This window comes from Myripristis murdjan, chromosome 1, assembly GCF_902150065.1.
Source record: "Myripristis murdjan chromosome 1, fMyrMur1.1, whole genome shotgun sequence".
NCBI lineage: Eukaryota > Metazoa > Chordata > Actinopteri > Holocentriformes > Holocentridae > Myripristis > Myripristis murdjan.
Window position 1 is genome coordinate 30,147,877 of NC_043980.1, and position 20,692 is coordinate 30,168,568.

At 41.6% G+C, this 20,692-nt stretch overlaps 1 protein-coding gene across 3 annotated transcripts; it reads left to right on the top strand.

Annotated features, from left to right (window-relative positions):
- The first annotated feature begins 1,048 nt into the window (after window positions 1-1,048).
- Window positions 1,049-17,643, top strand: LOC115367838 (Kv channel-interacting protein 2-like). Of its 3 annotated transcripts, none has more exons than XM_030063789.1 (9): window positions 1,049-1,395; window positions 12,839-12,937; window positions 13,232-13,356; window positions 13,559-13,628; window positions 14,422-14,492; window positions 15,096-15,203; window positions 15,379-15,483; window positions 15,817-15,879; window positions 16,629-17,643. In XM_030063789.1, exons 1-9 carry the CDS (start codon window positions 1,323-1,325, stop codon window positions 16,674-16,676), a joined length of 762 nt encoding a protein of 253 aa, XP_029919649.1. In that variant the 5' UTR covers window positions 1,049-1,322; the 3' UTR covers window positions 16,677-17,643. The 3 variants fall into 3 exon arrangements, with proteins under 3 accessions (XP_029919649.1, XP_029919664.1, XP_029919656.1); XM_030063804.1 differs by lacking the exon at window positions 1,049-1,395 and adding an exon at window positions 11,338-11,503; XM_030063796.1 differs by lacking the exons at window positions 1,049-1,395; window positions 12,839-12,937 and adding an exon at window positions 11,338-11,503.
- Window positions 17,644-20,692: the final 3,049 nt, after the last annotated feature.

Below are 20,692 nucleotides of genomic sequence, written 5' to 3' on the forward strand. Positions count from 1 at the left end.
TTGGTGGATATTTTTAGATATTCAAATGTTTTCTCTAATCGTGGCCTCGCTGTTTGCATTTCTCAAACACGAGTGAGTCACGCATAACTCTTCCCAACCAGCTCAAGGACGTGCAGCTGACAGCGTATTGATCCCAGGTATTCTGCCTACCAAGCCGAAGCCGAGATGTTAGCGGCTCAAGTCCCCGGCCAAGGTTAGGCAATCTAACAGTGAGGCATAGATCATCAGAAACACCCCCCTCTCTCTCTCTCTCACACACACACACACACACACACACACACACACATTCTGTGCATAACTGAGTTCATTTACACCCACTCAACATTCTGCACCCCTCATTAAGTACAGCAGTAACACAACAGGGGAACGCAGGCTGATGCTTATAAATATGCATAGTGGTTTATAAAAGTCTTTATTGAGGCAAGTTGGTAAGTTGAAAGGTCGTTGGGAGGGGGGGGCGTAATGGTGTGCAAAAAACAAAAACAAACAAACAAACAAAACTACACAAGCATCCAGTAAAGGGATTCACGCTGCTTTGGAACCTCCGAGCAACCCCTGAGGAGTTTATGCACAGCTGGAAAGCGGGTTGGTGGCTTACATGGACTTTAAGGCGTCTCTCTGTCTAACACACACACACACACACACACACACACACACACACACACTTGAACACACCCCATTCTCTAATCCACATAAGAGTGTCTGTCAAATACATTTCAATGTTTCCCTCCCTCCCTCTCTCTCTCTCTCTCTCTCTCTCTCTCACACACACACACACACACACACACACACACACACACACACACACACAAGCTAAAACACAGGTCCTCAGGTGTGACGGGCTGTTCACTCTCAGCTCTGACGAACAGACTCTGTGATTTTTGGACATGTTGAGAAAGTCAGCAGATTTCCAGTGCATCTTCACCGGAACAGCGGCGCTTTAAACTTGGCTCACTGACAGAGGGAGCTGTTAGAATAAAGTGTGTATGTGTGTGTGCGTGTGTGTGTGTGTGAGAGAGGGCGCACCGGGGCGCAGCTGTGCGCGCTGCAGCGGGAGGACAGAGTTCAGTTTGGAGAGAGGCGACCAGGATAACAGACGCAGTCACCGCTTCACACACTTCTTCTTCAAAAGCAAATCTCCTCCTGCTGTTCTTGTAGCCCCGGACACTTTGCATCCCTCACGGGCTCCCGTTTGCAAGAAAGTGAGATGCAGAGGAGAGGCAGCGACCACAAGTGTTAGATGAGCTGCGGCTCCGAGCGACAGAGAGCTGCTTTAAGTGCGTCTGGTCCCGCGGTGCTCCGGTAAGCTCTCCTCCTCAAAAATGAAATCCAGGAGTCAGGATCAGAGTTTGTCTGACTCCACAGAGCTGGACAGATCTTACGACCCGCTCACAGGTAAGAGGAAGGCTTTTCACGGTTTGGCGAGCTGAAGAAATATGGAAAAATACATAGATTATACTGGATTATATCCTATTGATTGCTGTTGGCTCTGTTTGCTGGCCTGGCTTTAATTCCCAATGAACAAAAAAGTTTCTTTTGGCTCTTAAAGTCTGTTGGTTAAGCTTCCATGACCACATCTACTTAATTAGGTTACTTAATTAAGCAAGCTAAATTTTGTCTTACACAATGGGACTGTGCGTGTTTGCTTATAACTAACTAACTAACTAACTAACTAAATAAATTGCAACATTAATCAATCAAAATACAAGATATAAAATACTACTTAAAATACAAATGAAAGAATATGAAAAAACATTAAAGCATAAATAAGTGAATAAATAAATGAATACATTACTAACTAACTAACTAACTAAATATTTATTAACATCAATGGAAGGGCTTTCATTTGCCCTGCAGACTTTGAGCCTGAAGTTTCCTGGGCGTCCAGAGGCAGACAGACACCCAGACTGTTCCTCTGCTCCTCCTGTCAGCAGGCAGCAGCTCAACAAGGTTACAGAGGAGAGCCTGCAGAGCTGGACCTCCTCAAACATTTTATCCAAGTTACATTTTTTTAGAAAGTAGTCTGAGGTGGCTTTCCCAGGAGAGTGCAAAGATGATCGTCTTAAAGTGAACGTCTAAACTTAAAGTAATAGTGTTGTATCCATCAGTCAGACAAAATGTGTGAGCATGAACAACAGCCCTGCAGCTGAGAGCCTGACAGCCGCCGCTGTAATCTGTGGTGGATTTCGAGAAACAAGCCTCAGAGCAGCTCGGTTTGCAGATTGATTCAGAATATTTGTCTACGATTTTACCTCCAGATGAACTGTGTCATCGATTTAGCTGACTAACTGCTCTGAGTTTGGCCAATAAACTCACCCAGAGGACTGAAACTCTCTGTGAAGTCACAGCAGCAGCTCCTCTCATGATCAGCGGTCGCAGGTCTCTGGTTTCTAGGGTTTTCATGTTTAAAAATCCACACTAATGCTTTCAAGACTTTTTAGAAATACATCAGACTTGTGAATTTTGTTTTCATGTTGGATTTTTCTCTTCAAATGATTCATACTAGGGAATGAAACTGAGGTGAAACCAGGCTGACTATCTGGGTTTCAGTGACTGATGTTATTGTACTTTTGTCACTAATTGCTGGAGTGGTAAAATGTAATAAACATGTAAAAGGTGCTTCAGTGAGGATGCTGCACTACTTTGGTCTGAAAAGTTGCATTATTGTTCTGTGTGTGTCAAACTGCATTCCTATCAATTTGAGCATTTTTTTTTCATATCATATTGTATTCTAACATATCAGCTAGAATGTGATCAGTGCATTACGAATTTCCACATAAACTGTAATGTTTCAGTAGCTGATGTTTCAGTGATCTGTTCAGCTGATTTGTTCTGATTGTTGGTGTGAGAAACCAACTTTGTGTCACCAGAAAATTAATAAAAAGCAGATTTATTAGTCAGTAATATACTCTGCTGTTAATGACTTGAATATAGGTGTCACATCAGCTAGAACAAAATAATTGATCAGGCCCTGGATAGGAGAGGAGAGTGAACAGAACAGGAAAAAAAAGCATATTTTCCAAAAGAAGTGGCTCAGTGTCTTTTCTCATGAGATTTTAAGGACTTGTCAAATACCTGTCTTTTGTATTATAATTAGATCCGGTAAGCTTTTTTGTTTTCCTCACGCCTGCTTGCAAAGACAACCAGTTCAGTCTCAGCCACAACTCAGCGTCACACACACACACCCCTCTTAAGATGCTTCGTGAGCGTGGTCTTTTATTCTTGTGACAGCTGCCTAAAATAGTCTTTTGCTGAAATAAAACCAACTCCTTTCATATTTACTGAAGAGAGACACAGTGCTGCTCTCATTTAGGGTGTATTATATTCCAAAACAGTTTATTTTCAGTGGATGGATGGATGGATGGATGGATAGATGGATGGATGAAGCTTTATTTAATAGCTGGTGGGGCAGACAATACGCAGTGTGATGTCCATTCAGCAGCAGGTTAACCAAACAGGGAACAGGTGCATGACGCATCGTGAACGGAGAGGCTGGGGGGGGGTTAAGGGACACAAACAAAGCCTTTTGTCACAGTGTGAAGTTCTGTGGTGTGCTGTTGGTGGACTAAGGTGCGTGTGCTGTAACTACAGCGTCCTGGCTTCAGATGCAGAAACATCTCACCAGACATTTCCCACATGCAGCTGACCAAGAGGCTGTCAAAGGGGAGATTCAAAAGATCAGATGGATGAATGAAAAGTCAGTCTAAATCTTTTACAGTAGACCAGAGTGATGTTTATGAGCAGAGTGAGCCGTCTCCTGCTGCCCTGTTGTAAAGCCTTTGAAAACATCATGTGTGTTAATGCATTATGGATGCTGAATCTTTGTCAACTCATCACTTTTTACAGGGCACCTCACATGTTACAGTGACAAACAGCCTGATCCAGTGCTGTGCTGTGGCATACACACTGTACGTGAATCAGTATAGGTCTAATGTGTCTTGTATGTAGGAAATAATACATATAATTTGATCATTTCACTTTTATTTATTATTTTGTCATTTGGCATTGAGTCTGTGTGAGCTTCGGTTGGAGCAGTTTGAAGACAGTTAACTCAACCCAGAGCAGTCTTGACAGCCTCCACCTGTACATATTGTAGATGTGTGTGTGTGTGTGTGTTTGAAGAGCTCATTAGAGACTGCATGCTGCAAATAGCCTGTGAACCTTAATAGGAAGGAGACTGAAGGGGTTTGTTATAATGGACCATCAAGCTGCCATTAGGAGTTAGAAAATTTCAAGGAAGCCTTTATAAATGTTCCTCTCAGGCTGTTTATGGAGCTCTTTCCATTCTAAAGTGTGTGTTTGTGTTTGTGTGCAGCAAGTTGCCCACACACACACGCATACACATATGCATCTTTGTTTATGGAGAAATAAATGAGCTTAAAAGTATCAGCTGTGCATTCTTACCAAAACTCCACAGTGATCACACCAACCTGCAACCAGCAAATCACACAACAGCAAGCTTTATAAAAGTGTGTGTGTGTGTGTGTGTGTGTGTGTGTGTGTGTGTGTGTGTATGAGTGCATTTGCATTCTTTAGTTTCTGCTGGTGAGTGTGATAAATGTGGTAGCAATTTAATAGACAAGGTTTCACATTTGACATGACATATTTTGCGGCTCGCTCAAGACATTTTTTTTTTGATGCATCAGCAAAAAAACCCAACTCAACATTCATTACACATTTATGTTACATTTATGTAACACATTACCTCATGAGTTTCTATATAAATTCCCCCAAACCCAAACAATTTTCATGTTTTCAGTGCAAACTGGTGATGCTTACAGGCTCGGCTGATGAAGGATGGGCTTTGTATGAAGATGAGCGCAGTGTGACAAATAATCAAAGCTTGTCCCGCATGATGGATGTGGCCCAAGTGGAGGGAAATAGATAGATAGATAGATAGATAGATAGATAGATAGATAGATAGATAGATAGATAGATAGATAGATAGATTTGGGATGAGTAAAGTGAGAGAAGATGCACAGCATAAGATGAGCCTTGGGTGCTCTTGTCACACCTGGTGAGAGAGAGAGAGAGAGAGAGAGAGAGAGAGAGAGAGAGAGAGAGAGAGAGAGAGAGAGAGAGAGAGAGAGAGAGAGTATACTGTATAAAGAAATGTCTGTCATTTTCTGTGGATGTGTCCGCAGTTTGTTTGAAACTGGCCTCCTATCTGAACCATGTCCTTCTGGGGATTATGGTAAGCATAGGAGCTGTAGCCTGGCCAATGTTAGTTTACAGAAATTAATTTTGCACTGTATGGCTCTGCTTAAGCTGGCATGACCTCCCAGTAAACACACAAAACAGGGCTGAAAGACAGAGAGGGATGGAGGGAGTTTGAACAGCAAAATGTCTTTATTGTCACCATGAAAGCCACCAGTTATTCCGCAGGAGGAGCTCCTGGTTAAAGCTGATCAAATCTAACAAAATGAGACACGAAAACAGAAGGATGGGTCATAATATTACAGTGGTGTCAGCTGTTGAGCCATGACAAGTTTTTCGCCTCACACTCCTCATGTCCTGGGTGTCCTCTCTCTACTTCTTTTCTGAGCTTTCTCTCATCTCCGTCTTGTTCTGCCCCATGCTCGATACGAATTTTTGTCCATAGCCGTTTGTGTAAGCAAATAAAAGAACCACTACAGTAGGCATGTAAGACTTTGTTTGTATCTGCTGAAATGCCCTTTAAGGCCTGCATTTGTTGTAGTTCATTCACATACAGTCTTCCACTCAAAACCGAGCTGAGGCGGTGTGTTTTTCTGCAGTCGCTCTTTAACTGAAGCTCTACTCCACCCATTTGCTGCTCGCTTCTGGCTTATTAAAGTTCACAACATTAGTTCATTTGACCAAACATCAGCAGAGTGAAATGTCAAAATATGCGCACATCACCCACCATTACCTAATGTTAATATCTCTGTTCACCATTACTGGGACTGCCCACTGGTCCGAAAGGCCCATCATTCCTAAACCCCAATAGTCTGAAAAATGTCCCAATGGACCGAAAGCCAATTAGTCTGACAAGTACACATTATTCGGAAACCCCAACAGTCCGAAAAACTGCAAAACTTGGCATAACACCGGCAGTCACTGAACTACAACAACTCCAGGGTGGATATTTTCAGAGAAACGGGTCTTCGCAGAGATGGGTGTTTGTTTTCAGGTTAATGGGCCCTTGGACTAACAGGCCTTCAGTCCACTGGGACATTTTTCACAGTTTTTCACACTCCTGCAGTTTATGCATAATGGGCCCTCGGACCAGTGGCATGGCACCGTTCACTGCACCACACCGCAGGCTAACTCTGAGATCTCGCTCTCAGGTGACAAATAATGGCACAGGGACTTTTTGTTCTCATTTATAAGTGCACTGTCCTTTGCTGCTGCTTGTTTTTAGTAAATACATCATTTTAGCTTTGCGATCAAGTTACTGAAACTCTACTGAAGTATCCTGAAAAGAAAATGGTGCAGCTCGCAGTGAAAGGCCTCATATTAACCTGCTATATCTCAAATTCACATTGTGTCTAGATATGGTTTAGCTTGATTACATTCACACTTGACAATCAGATGCGTCCGTGTCACATATGATTTCTCTTTCCTTTAGCAAAATACAGATCGCCATGCAACCAACTTGTCATAACTGACAGGAAGCATCTCATCTGGTTTCCCATCCATCCTCGTATCCTGGAAACCCATTTTCGAGCCATCGTTCCACTAGCTGAGCTGCCTGCTACCTGTATGATGTGTAGATTTGATATTTGTTGCTGTTTACATAGCTGTGAGATGAAGTTGGAGACACATTGCAAATACATGTTGTTGTTTATCTTGCCAAGCGCCTTGTCGACCTCGATCTTGGGAGTGCTTAGATCTTGATTTTATCTGCTCTGCCTGAATGTAATCCATTTCCTCAGAATAGGGAGCTCATAGACTGTATCCATCACCATGCACTGAGACCTGATAAAAGCAACAGCTTAAAGGTGCATTATGTCAAATTGAAGGTCAGTTGAAGTAAAGACTCGTTTGGACTCAACTGACCGACCCAAGCATGAAATTTATCAGTGAGTCAGGCTGAAGATGAGAACCAAGTAGACTCAGCCTCCCACTTCTATACACTTTTATAAGGTCACATTTTTTGGCAATTGAAAAAATGAGTCAAAAGGGTCCTCACTTCTCTTGAAAGGAAAAGTTCACCTCTGTTTATATGGATGTCCAATCAATTTTGATGGTAAATATAGTCAACAAAAGCAATAAATTCCTTACTGTTTGCTATATTGATGGAGAAATCTGAGTCCTCCTGCTCACAAAGCTGTGTCAGCAGTGCCTACATGAGAGAGAGAGAGAGAGAGAGAGAGAGAGAGAGAGAGAGAGAGAGAGAGAGAGCAGTGGTGGTTGAGCAAGGTAGACAATGAATGAAGACAGGGAGCGGTCGTAGCAAGAGGAAACCAGAAAAAAATACGATTTTGTTCTAGAGCAAAAATAAACACGCTGCAGGAAGGCGGCTTATTGCCCGAATGCAGCTGAAGCCCGCTCTGGCTCAAATGAATATAAATCTGAGGCAGCCAAAACACTGTGAAATGTGTCTGTCCTCATTCATAGAAATCCTCTGCACTCATACTTTGGGCTGCCATTGTTGCTGTTGGAAACATATCTACTTTGCAACACAAGTAATGACAACAAGGAAGTGTTGTTTTTGAGCATTAGAGAGCACGCCTCCTGGCTAACCGAGCTGAACTTGCCTGTAGTCCTTCCTTTACCCGGACTATGTCACTGTACGTGTGAAATGATGGAGAACATCAACAACAACTGCAGGTGTTTTCACACTATATCCCTAATTCGGATAGATAGAGATAAGGTGGAAAATTGGTGAAGTGATCCTTTAAGCAGTAATGTGACCCAGGAACACTAATGGACACTATTAAAAAATAAAACTGCCACTGTGAACCGTGTTATCCTTTGTAAATGTATTGTGACATGAATGCTTACGTTGCCCATCATTGGCCAGCATCACCAGTTTGACATTTTGTCTTGCCCACCTTTAGCAGCTCATACAAATGGCTTGAATAATGCCTCACCAAACCCAGAGGCATCATTTACCTATTAGCCATGATGCCAAAATAGAGCCTCTGTTAAACCAGACTGTGAGCTTCTCTAAAAACAGTCCTTAGTGAGCTACGCTCCGCGCGCCTCCTGCTCTGTTTTTGTTGAATTCTTGCGTAAGCCAGTCACATCAAGTGCTGCCCTCAGATGGCATTTCAATAACTAAAACTCTTATCTGTGATTAATATTGTCCGCTCTGTCAGATCCAAAAATAACCCCTGAGTTTGGAGTGAGAGAAATCAGCAGGGAAGTTCTTCCAATTACTTCTGTTCATGCTTTTCTCCTCCCTCTCTCCCCTCCACACCCCGTCTCGGCGTAGAATAGTTCGTCATTTTTCTGAAATCATTTATTTTTCTCCCTCATTCAAAAAGCTTGGTTATTTGCTTGCGCATCTCTCTCTGTCCTCTCTTTCTTTCTCTCTCTCTCTCTCTCTCTCTCTCTCTCTCTCTCTTTTTGTGAGTGTGTGTGTGTGTGTGTGTGTGTGTGTGTGTGTGTGTGTGTGTGTAAAGCCCTGTAAAGCTTTGTTTGTTTTTCCATGGTAGGGCAGCTGCTGTATTGACAGTTTGATTGACATAGCCTTAGTATCCATCGCCACCAATGCTCATTAATCCCAGAGTAAGTGGACACACAGACACACAGACACACACAGACACACACAGACACACACAGACACACACACACACACACACACACACACGATCTCCCCAGGAGAACCATTGATAACCTAAAACTGCTTCAGGTCGGAGCAGATCCTTGAAGGAGGGAGATTTACTCCAGGTAGCCTCGCTCACTTCACTTTCCGTGGGAAACAGCAGCTGAATGAAAGGATTAAATGGATGCATGTGAAACCAAGATGAGAGATAAACACAAGACATGACGGGGGAGTGAAAAGTAGAGCGGTAGCTGGTCTGTTCTCACACATCAAGAGATATTTTAATGATTGTTTTTATTTCTGTACTCTGTGTGGACAGCATTGACATACATGAATGTTATATCTCACTGATCTGATATGAAAGGGGAAAATGGTTGCTGGTTCTGAGGGAAAGTCTTGAGCTCTTAGTCTTGGCTCAGCAACTATCTTTGCCATGCCCTTGAGCAACGCACTTAACCCCATGTTGCTGCTGTGACACTGCTCAGCAGCCATCCGTGTGGTTCTCAGCTGTGAATGTGTGTGTGTCTCATCCTGTTTACCTCACTGGTTTCCCCCCAGCAGCTCCTCAGGCAGTTGCTGTACATGTGAATATGTTGTCAACTTGCCAGGTTCAAGAAACGCTCTCCATGCCCATTGTGCTTGACAAAGGCTCATCACCTGTTCTCATTTTCTGTCCACACGCACACTTGTCCTCGTATTGTTCAGTGTGTTTTTATCATTATTAATCCCTGGAGCGTTGACCTTTTCACTGCGCCTTAACTAACGTCAGAGTTGGAAAAAACATATTTCCGTATTGTATGACAATGGCACCTGTATGTTCTGTACCTGCTGCTTGAGGCATTTCACTGAAGCTACATCACACTTCCATCGAGGGAAATATTCAAACCCCAAAATGTCATTGTTTTATGGCTGCAGCCTTGCATAGAGAATATCTAGATGTTTGTGTATCTTTTATCTACATTTCCCTGTAATTCAGCAGGATATATGTGGTATCTTTGGAAAACCTGAATCCACTAGAATTTACAATAAAGGCCACACAGCATGAATTTGAGATGACAAACCCACCAAAGAAAGAAGACACATAGATGTGTTTGAAATAACACATCCTAACACTGCTCGTGCAGTGTGTATGTGTAGTTGGTTGTGGGAGTGTCGGTGTTGCATGTGTATCAGCTCTTGAAGCGTAAAGCATATCAACTTTAGAGCGGAAGGAAAAAAAAAACAAAGTGTTGTCATGGGATGCCAAAGGAGGGGGTGGGGGGTATGGGGGTGCAAAACAGAGAGTGTGATCACAGTTACTTTTTGTTTGTCCTCGAGGATATGAGTTTATTTCAGCTCGCATATGGTGGCCTGTGTAAGTCTGGTGTTTGCCCTGTAATGCAGTAAGACACTGCCCTCTAGAGGTAGGAATGATACACAACAGGGCACTGTGCACGCTGGACACCCTTATTACGCCCTCTCAGCATAAAAGTTGTTTTTACCATCGATACCAAAGTGGAAACTTTCTCTTTAATGGGAATATTTGCAGATTCCTTTAAGCCTTTTTCCCTTTTCAGTTTGCATTGCACCTTTTCCTCCTCCTTGCAGGAAAAACTGAGAGGCTTTTTATTTTGGTTAAAGTTTACTTGAATTGAGGATGATCTTTTTTTTTATGTGAACCAGTATCACCATCATTAGTTTTTCAGTGGGTCAGAGAAGGAAGAGGTGTTACTAGAGTGACACTAATCAACTCTAATTTGCAGAGAAGCATGCGCAGCGACGGAGACCACATGTGAGTCATGGCAGCTGAGGCAGGAAAACAGCTACAGATGAAAGAAAGCTGAGTGAGATGTGATGGGAGGCACAGACGGAGGGAAAGCAGTAAAGGAAGAATGAGAATAGAGGAGGAAAAACTCAGTAGTGATGCCAGAGGAGCAGCTCTTGTCCAGCAGCATCTCCAAACTATCCAAGGGACTGTTTTTCCTGCTCGACGTAATAGCTCCACGTCTGGCTTTGGATGAGAGAGACTACGAAATGAGACGTCTCCAGGAAATGAACGCAAGAGAGACCCTTAACAACAAAGCAAACAAGAAAAAAACACAACAACAAAACAGACTGGAGGAGCAGGCAAACCTTCAGAGTCTACAAAATGGAGAAAATGAAAGGACAGAAGGAGGGACGTATCTTAGCAGGACTCCAGAGGTGCATCGGCTCTGCTTCTCCTGTGGCCAGCAGGAGGAGAGAGAGGGGGAGGGGAGGGGAGGGAAAAGGAAGCTTCTCCTTCAATCTTCCTCAGAGAGAGATGAGAAGTCTGTGAGGGAGACCGGCACAGAATGATGGACATCTACCTCCCTTTGATGTAGGTTTTTCCTGCAACACTGATGAAATAAACAGCGGAGAGACATGTGATATCTTCCAAGGACACCTAAACACTACAGACAACAGAGAGAGAGAGAGCGAGAGAAAGAGAGAGAGAGAGAGAGAGAGAGAGAGAGAGAGAGAGAGAGACTTATTTCTGATGACAAGGACCATTTTAATTCAGGATTTTTGCAGCTGACCCAGCCTTGAAATCAGGGTCAGGAATCAAACAGGACAGGGGAGAAGTGACACACTGAGAATGGACAAAACCATCTGAACCCTGTAAGCGACAGGACCACAAAGTGAACTCAGATCCACTCAGACAAGACAGAGCCCACTCTGAAAACATGGACCAGCGCAAGAGGAGGTACCAGAGACTCCTGAAAATGGCCCGACACTTCTACCGCTGGCTGACTGGCACCCTGTCAACAGGTACTGTCCAGGAAAAGTGAGGGGAGGAGGGACAGGGGAGCTGGAGATGAGAGGAAGGCATTAGGAGAGCGCTAAAATACAGTAATACAGGCAAGATTCTTCTGTCAACTCATTCTGTTTGAGATAAAAAAAAAAAATGTGGCTTTGATTAATGAAGCATCTGATGAATAAACGTCAGAGAAACTCCAATGAAAGATCAGACAGCAAGAGCCTTCTGATGATCTAGGATGAAATCCCACAAGTAATTCATAATGTACAATATCTGCTGTGTGGTATGTTTTAATCTGATGGCTGAAACCACAATTTGAATATTCTTTTAGATTAAGAGGACAATAGAGTGTGGGCAGACTGATTTGTTTATCACTGGAGTTTAATGTGTTTATGTTACATATTAAACTTTGTCATATTAAACTTTGAGTGTTTTTTTTTTTTTGTGTGTGTTGTCTGTGGAGGTGAAATATAGGGACAAGATATCAGACAGGAAAAAAAGACTGTGTGCTGTGTGTGTGTGTGTGTGTAGTGGCGGGTGGGCGGGCGGTATGTCCCCCATATTTGTAAAAGGGAAAGTTGTATTGTAGCACCTGTGAAGGTCAGTGAACCATGAGGGTGGATGTCTGCTCTTGTTAATAACACCAAGGAGTGAATCCATGACTGTGTGTGTGTGTGTGTGTGTGTGTGTGTGAACCATGAGGGTGAACTATGAGGGTGGATGTCTGCTCTTGTTAATAACACCAAGGAGTGAATCCATGACTATGAGTGTGTGTGTGTGTGTGTGTGTGTGTGTGTGTGTGTGTGTGTGTGTGTGTGTCTTCAAAAGCCTCCACACATGAAACAAATGCTTTTATACATACGCACATGATCAAAGCTGTGTAATGAAGACATTATTCAAACTTGGTTACATTTGTGGTTAAACTTCACACCCGTTTACACGATGTTGAACTGAACAAGCAGCAGGTTTCCTGCACTTGAATTAGAGGAGCTGCTGTTGTGAAAAGAAACTCCAGAAAGCAGAATATGGGATTAAATGACTCTGTACTTGACCTCCTGGGCTAAGAGCTGTGACTCTGTCCCTGGTGCTGAAATGCTTACCGTAAGTTATATGCGACTCTCCTTAAACACTCCTTAAACTCTGCCTCTTAAACACTGGACGTACTTCAAACAAGCAAACACTTTTGATTTGACTCACTGGTTTAAAGCCAGGTCAGGAAACTACTTTGTATGACCCGTGTTGCATGGTTAAGTGATTTAATGTGCTGAAGTCCAGTTTGGCTGTTCTTTCATGGAATTGGACTCTTTTATCTCCCTCTCATCTTTGCTGTGATTGGTTGTTTCCAGGTAACCCATCAGCCAAACCAAATAAAAAGACCATTAAGCAGAGGTTCCTCAAACTGCTCCCCTGCTGTCGCTCTGGCTCCAGCCCCTCGATCAATCAAAGCAAGTGTCTGCGTGGCGCATCTGCATATTATCACCCCAGAATATCACATTCTTTATACAGACCACACTGCCTTACTGAGATCCCATCAACAGGGAATTAGTAGAGATGTTAACACAGAACCTGTCACACCTTCTCCTATAGTCTCTGTCTATTCTCTGTTCTAAAAATAGGAGACACACGTTTGGTTTCCCTCCATTCTTCTCTTCCTTGCCCCCTTGCCTCTTCTTCACCCCCTCAATGCAGTGAAAGATGGGGCTGCTGTTGCTAAATCTCTTTTCTTTTCACCCCTCCAGACAGTGTGACTGATGATGGCGAACTATCCACCGTGTGCTACAGACCAGAAGGGCTGGACCACCTCATGCAGCAGACCAACTTCAGCAAGAAAGAGCTGCAGATCCTCTACCGCGGCTTCAAAAGTGTTAGTCACAGTGAATGTCTACTTCCAGCACTCTTCCTGCTTTTTACTCTTTTTTGATCAGCATGTATGTGCCTTGTGTGTACATTAAAAGGACATTAGGATGTTGCATATGGCTACTTTCTTCAGCTTGAGTATGTGAGAGCATATCTGTATCTGTCTGCAAGCTTTCTCACTCCAGCCCTGGGCTGTCTGTCTTCCACAGGAGTGCCCCAGCGGTGCGGTGAACGAGGAGACGTTCAAAAACATCTACTCGCAGTTCTTCCCTCAGGGAGGTCAGTCAGACTCTCTCTGCCTGTCAGCCCATGGTTTCAACCTTTATTTAACCTTTATATGTTCCGCATGGATGCTCCTGTCTTTTCAGTACAGAGCTGTTTCTCCTGCGAACAGGTACGCACATTCACACCTGGGAGCTGGGCCAGCACAAACACACACTTCCAGCGCTGGCCACTGAGCAGCCCCACTGAAGCCATTGGTGACTCTGTAAACTACAGTTATTGTGTAAAACTAACAGGTGCTCTGTGTTAGCAAGTGAAGATGCTGTATCTTTCATCTTAAATATTCATAAGATCAGGGATAGGTAACAGTGTCCTGTTGAGGCCTGAGAGTCTGCAGGTTTCCTTTCAACCAAACACTACAGCAGCTTATTTCTCTGGATAAAGGCCTATTTGTTGTATTTTTTCCCTTCATCATAGGTTGCTGCATCTAGATTCCAAGTAGAAACAATAAAAATCCTCCTACCATATAAACCAGGGAAATTAGCATTCTTAATGGTACAGTTTGCTATTATTTGTTGCTGTAATATGTTTTTTTTATGTTTCATGTGTGAAGAAGAGGAGGGAAGCTGTACACTCATAACACCCGATGCAACAGCATTTATTTACTTATAAATCAACATTTGAGTAAATATGGTCTTCATTAGGATATGGCACCGGGGCTATAAGTGTGTGGCTTCACTTTTCTTTTTATGTGTGTCCAGTAAGCCAGCACTTCACCAAGCAAGTGTATGTTTTTCTTCACTGCTTTTTTCCACATTTGTGAGAAATGTATATTTTGTTTTTTCGGCAGATTCCAGTATGTATGCTCACTTCCTATTTGAAGCCTTTGACACTAAAAACAACGGGTCGATCAGCTTTGAGGTGAGAGGTATTTCTCAGCTGTTCTGCTGTACTGTTCCTCCTCCCCGGGCGTCTGCTGCATCCCTCTGCATTACAACGACTTTTAACTACTACTACTAACACATTCTCTTCATTAAAATGTCAAAACCCCATGCTTTTACTGCTCAACTCTAAAAACAATAATCAAAAGACACTCCCTGAAGCAAATATTGCTCCCATGGCTTAGTGATAGATCGACATGTCGATCTCATTCGCATATTGACGTTGCTTTGTCATTACACCATGGGAGCAAAATTGATTTCTGTCTTTTAAATACTGTTGCTTTGTCTGTCCTGCATATGAGCCTCTGATTGGATGCACATGCTCTACTTCTTTTGCAAACCCTCCAAACATCTCCACCAAAAGGACAAATAGTCACCAAACATTTCTGACAGTTGATAATGGTCTACATTCTAGACATACAGTCTTTATATAGCCTATCAACGTCACCATTGAATACAACTGACTACCTCTCCTTTGTATTGTGTTGCTGCCCTCTGACTGTCTTTTGACTCAACTCGTCTTGACGTTGCCCTCACATTGCTTCTCTCTGTCATCCTTCCATTATTTTTTCCCCTTTTACAGGACTTTGTTATGGGCCTGTCCATCATCCTGAGAGGCTCCATCACTGACAAACTCAACTGGGCTTTCAATCTGTACGATCTCAATAAAGACGGCTGCATCACCAAAGAGGTACCCACACCATCCCCTTTCTCTCTCTCTCTCTCTCTCTCTCTCTCTCTCTCTCTCTCCCTCTCTCTCTCTTTGGGTGTGCACGTGCAAAGTCTGCTGTCCTAGTACTGAGGGGCCGCTTGTGATGCCATTTGGTTTGTTTACCTCCGTCTTTCTCCTGTCTTCCTCTGTCCAGGAGATGACAGACATCATGCGCTCAATCTACGACATGATGGGGAAATACACTTATCCTTGCATGAAGGACAGCGCTCCCAAGGAACACGCTGACAATTTCTTCCGGGTAAACACACATCCATGTCCTGACACTAGACTCCAGAAAGTTTCCTCGGTCATTAGGATTTGCACTGTAGCATCAGTAAAGGTGACAGTTCAAATACAACTTTAGCACACAAAGCATTTTACAGTACTTGTTGTCAAATTTTCACTTCATTCCAAATGTGATCATGCATGTGTGCAAACTGGTCATAACGCAGTTCACTCTGTAATTAGATGCCAAATAAATGTGTAAAATGCACAGTGCTGGACGTTTTTACACAATGGCATTTGTGTATTTTTTGAGTTTTGCATGCATGTTTACTGGATAAGTCTGTGTTTGTGTCTTACATTTCGCTAGAAAATGGACAAGAACAATGATGGCGTAGTCACCATTGAGGAGTTCCTGGAGACTTGCCAAAAGGTCTTCCTCTACTCTACATTCATGGTTCAAATATTTTCAGCCTCACTCTAACAGTGTTGGGAAGGTTACTTTTGGAACATAATAGGATATTACTATCCTAAAAATGTAATCAGTGGTGTAACAATTTTTTTTATTTCATCAAAGTAATATAACCCATTTCATTGTAAACCTCACAACAGCTAACTATCAAACTTCTTCAATATAACTTGAGTTAAGATCCGAAGTTTTGATTTTTAAGCTCAGGCGCCAAAACAAAATGCAAGTGAACAGCACAGATGAGGTTGGCTGGTCACAGGCATGATAGACTGGTAGCTTGAAGCTTAAACAAGGGATCCAATCAAAAACCATGCTCAAAATTGGAGCGGAAATAGCCAAAAGAATGGAGTTTGTCCAGACATCGAGACAGAGCCTACCCTTGATGGTGTTTTCATTTGTCACAATTGCTTTGCTGATCCACATTGTCCATAAATTTGCCAAGAGAAGGCATTCCTGCACAGCAAAAAGATGCAAACCACCAGAATGAATGTTATTTTCAACATATAAGCTTTTTGTTGAAATGAATATATTCCCCTTTCTATTCACCAGCATTTTGATTAGTAACTGTAATTTCATGTACATGTACATGTAACTAGTTAATCCCAACACTGCATTTTAAATACACTTTTAAATACGAAACTGTCACAGCTAAACTGCTTTCTGTTGCCATCTCAGTAATTCCACTTCTGTTTCCCTTGTGGCTTTCCATCCAGGACGAGAACATCATGCAGTCCATGCACATGTTTGACAACGTCATCTAAAGGCTGGTGGATAATGACCACTCCTATGTGATCGTTCCCACCTCCCTGGACCCTCTGGAGCTCTACTGCAGCACCCCTGCTCCCAGACAGTGGAGTGGTGTTCCCAGGCCTGTACAGAGTGGAGTGGGGAGCTCATGGAAACCACCTGTGGAAATACCAGTACCTCTTTTAATTTGTGTCAGGAAGCAGAATGACCACAATGGCTGGTTTTCTCACGGGAGTCAAGTCTCTTTCCAAAATGACTTGACCCTCGTCCCTTGGGATTCCTATTTTTGAATACTAATCTGCAGAATGATAAAAAGCTGGATTGTGGTGTTGTAAGATTATGTATCATGACTGAATGTTCACTAATGTTAGTGGAGATGGCTGTGCAGACAGTTATATTTACAGGCCAACTATATCTGCTCAGTAATAATTAGCAGTGTTGAATGCTTTGACCAACAGTCAATACTACACAACTGCAATATTAGCAATCTATGGCTCCTGCACTTATACAAATACCATACTGATGGCTGTAACTTATGATCTTCCTTACTGCATGTATTATACTCATGAGACAAAGAGGAGAGAGTGCGAAGATGTACAGACACATGGAACAAATGGAATAACACACTCAGTTTATTATGTTGTACTGTATCACTCACACATAAGCACTCAGACAGACACAAACACACATGCTCAGAGTTCATAACACACACCTTTTTTCAGTACAGTTTGAGACTGCTCTAATAAAAGGATGAAGTCTGAAATCAAGCAATAACTTCACAGATTTTGACGTACCATGCTGGTTTATCTTATTATGAAATCAGTCACATATATCATGGTGTATTGTGTCTGCATGATGTGTCTGTTTTGACTATGATCAGGCATTTACAACTTTTGAAGTGTGAATATGTTTTCTATATGGAGATGGTAACAATGATGATGATGGCACTGAATAAATCTACACAGTTGCTATGCAAACCAACATAAATGTTTTGTTATTGACTGTATGGAGTCAGAAAACCAAGTTACTTTAATAGAAAAAAATGAAGTTTGCATATAAATGTGTTTCACAGCCTGCAGCCTACTTTCTATTCTATTCTATTCTATTCTGTAAATTCTTTGAGGGAATGATGGTGGACAATTCGAATGGCACTGGCACTGGACCTGGACCTGTAAGAATTACATTTACAACCTCAATGTAAGGTCCACCAAAGAAACACAGTTTTCATGTTTTTGCTTGTGTAGTAGGCTACATGCAGATCTCTTTTGAACAATTTGACTATCTCAAACGCACAAAATTTTGGGAAACTTTTCAGTGTCAATTATGAAAAACACCACTGCAGCAGTCCACTACTAGTGGTAATGCTAAGCTTCCAAAAAATGATCAGTATAATTAAAATATATCGACAATGATATTTTGAATAAGTTAGGGCTGCATGATACTACAGGTGAAAGTGTGTTGCATGTTTTCTAATCAAACACACACTACAGTCCCCAAGCTACCATTTTTGTGAAAAGTTGGTGATCATTAGGGTTGGTCCAATTGATGGTAACTAAGTATTTTTAATCAAGTACTGTACTTAAGTAGGGGAGACCGGGGATGGTTGTAACAAAGGGATAGTTGTAACACTCTCAGTTTGACCAATCAGAAATGAGCTGTCATCAATACAGTCCAGTGTTCAAATGCTTTTTCACATTAACCTGTTTCAGGTTACAACACACACCAGTTTATACTTTATTATTCTTTAATTTATTTATTTTATATTATATATAATTATTTATTCTATTGTATTTATTTTTATTGTATTTAACTTATATTTTTTATTTATTTTATTATTATTATTATTTTTGTAGTCTTACAAGTTTTTGGTTCCTGCTTTATTATTCATTAAAGTGTTTCCATACATTTATTCTTAATCTTAATCTTTTTTAAGCATAATAACTTAATTGTTACATCCATCCTCAAGTTGTGTTACAACTCACCCTGGTACTGGGGTAGGTTGTAACAACATACCTCTTTGTATTTGACATTAATTTACATAATCTGTGATGGTGTAGTAGAAGTCCAAGTGTATATCATTTATAGCAGACAAATATGGATACCACATGTCAAAATTTGAGATCTCTAGCACAAAGAACCACTGAGTTACACTTGCTCAAACAAAAAGTGTTACTATCATCCCTGGTCTCCCCTACAATTTAGAACTACTTGACCTTCACTTGAGTATTTTCATTTTAGGGAGCTTGTCCTTTTCTTCACTTCATTTCAAAGGAGACATTGTACTTTTCACTCCACTACAATTATCTGAAGCCATAAGTAAATAGTTACTTTGAGGAAAAAAGTTTTGGTTGCTCCCTGGTGGCTAATGTGGTAGAGTGTGGACCATTAAGGCTGAGTCCTTACCATAGTGGCCTGGATTTGAATCTGACCTCAGGCACTTTCAAAGAAGAAGAAGGTTTTATGCATGGAGAAATACTACTTTAACATTTAACCTTTAGAGGTCAATAGATTGAGGACTGAGCACTCCTTTTACCAGAGTAACAATTTATCTGGGTATTTCTACTCTTACTGAAGGGAATGGAATTGTGCACTTTTTCCATCACTGGTTGATAGTCATTGCCCACTGAGCCCAACGTTATGATTTTAAAGCTCCAATTCTCACTTTCTTCCCATGCAGAAAAACTACTAACTTAGCTCCTTCAGGGCTCTGAAATGAAGGTCCTTGAGGAGGGTTCCCAGAAAAAATGTGAAATATTCTAATTTCACTATTAATTTCACTATTGACTATTGACTAGAGGTTATCCCAATGGCAAAATGTATAAGAATGACTATTCTAGGTTTCACTCATCGCTGTCTGCTACAGTATAGTCAGTTATTATGAAATAGTCCAGAAATAGGTTTTTTACATCCAAATTACATCATTATATCATTTACTTTTTTTTTTTTTTGAAGATAAAACAGACTGATATATTACAATCAGTAAAACTATCCTTTGGTAAGGATGATGAGTTATAGGTGGCTTTATCTGAATTTGCAAGTAGAAAACAACACAGTGAAAGGATTTTCTTATATGAGATCTTAATTGACATATTGTAAACAGTCATAAAAATAAAGTGTGTATTAAAGTGTGCATGAAAGTACACAGCAAATGACAGGGATGTTGCTTTAAAATGTCTTTATGTATATCCAGTATACTACAACACAGATTGAGGCTCTAAAACAGTTCCATAAGAATAAAACATAAAATTCCAACTGATGAACATTCATGTCAAAAATTAAATTGAAAAAAAAAAAAAAAAAAAAAAGTGACTGAAGCCAATCATCTACAGAAGACTTAAGAGATAACATACACACCATAAAGAGCACGGAAGCCACTGCACCAACACCTCGGCATGGCCCTTAACAAAGACAGAGACAAATGTCCATGAATGTTCTCATTCATCCAGGTCATAGTTATCTGAAGGAAAGTGAATTGAAAGCAACTGGACTTGGTTATATGTCTTTGAAAACATTTATTTTGAAACATTATTGAGATTGTTAAATGGCCCTTCTCACACATCAGATTCACTGCAGTCCTCTCTCTCTCCCGCCTTTCCTGTCTCTACTGTCACTGTCACATAAAGCAGATGTGCAAACCAAAGACAAATAAAAGCTTCCAAGTTACCTGTTGTCCCCAGATCCTCTGGAAGCCTATTCCAAAGACTTGGCCCTTCATAACCAAATGCAGCTTTGCCATAAGCCTCTGTTCAGCATGTGGAGAACCTAGACAGCCCGAACTGTGGAGCACAAGGGTCAGGAGGGTCAAGAGAGTCAAGAAAGAGGACAGAAAGTGAAACAAGAAGAATTACTGAAAATGAGGTCAAGGCCCTTGTCTCTCAACCTACACTGTGAGAAACTGTCAACAAAATGAACCCCTCCTCCCATCCTGTAGACATTCTTCATCTTCGATTTTTTGACACAGTGTGCCCTTTTATAAAGAACATTTTCATCAGCTCCCTTTCTTCTGGCACTGTGCCCCGCGATTTCAAAA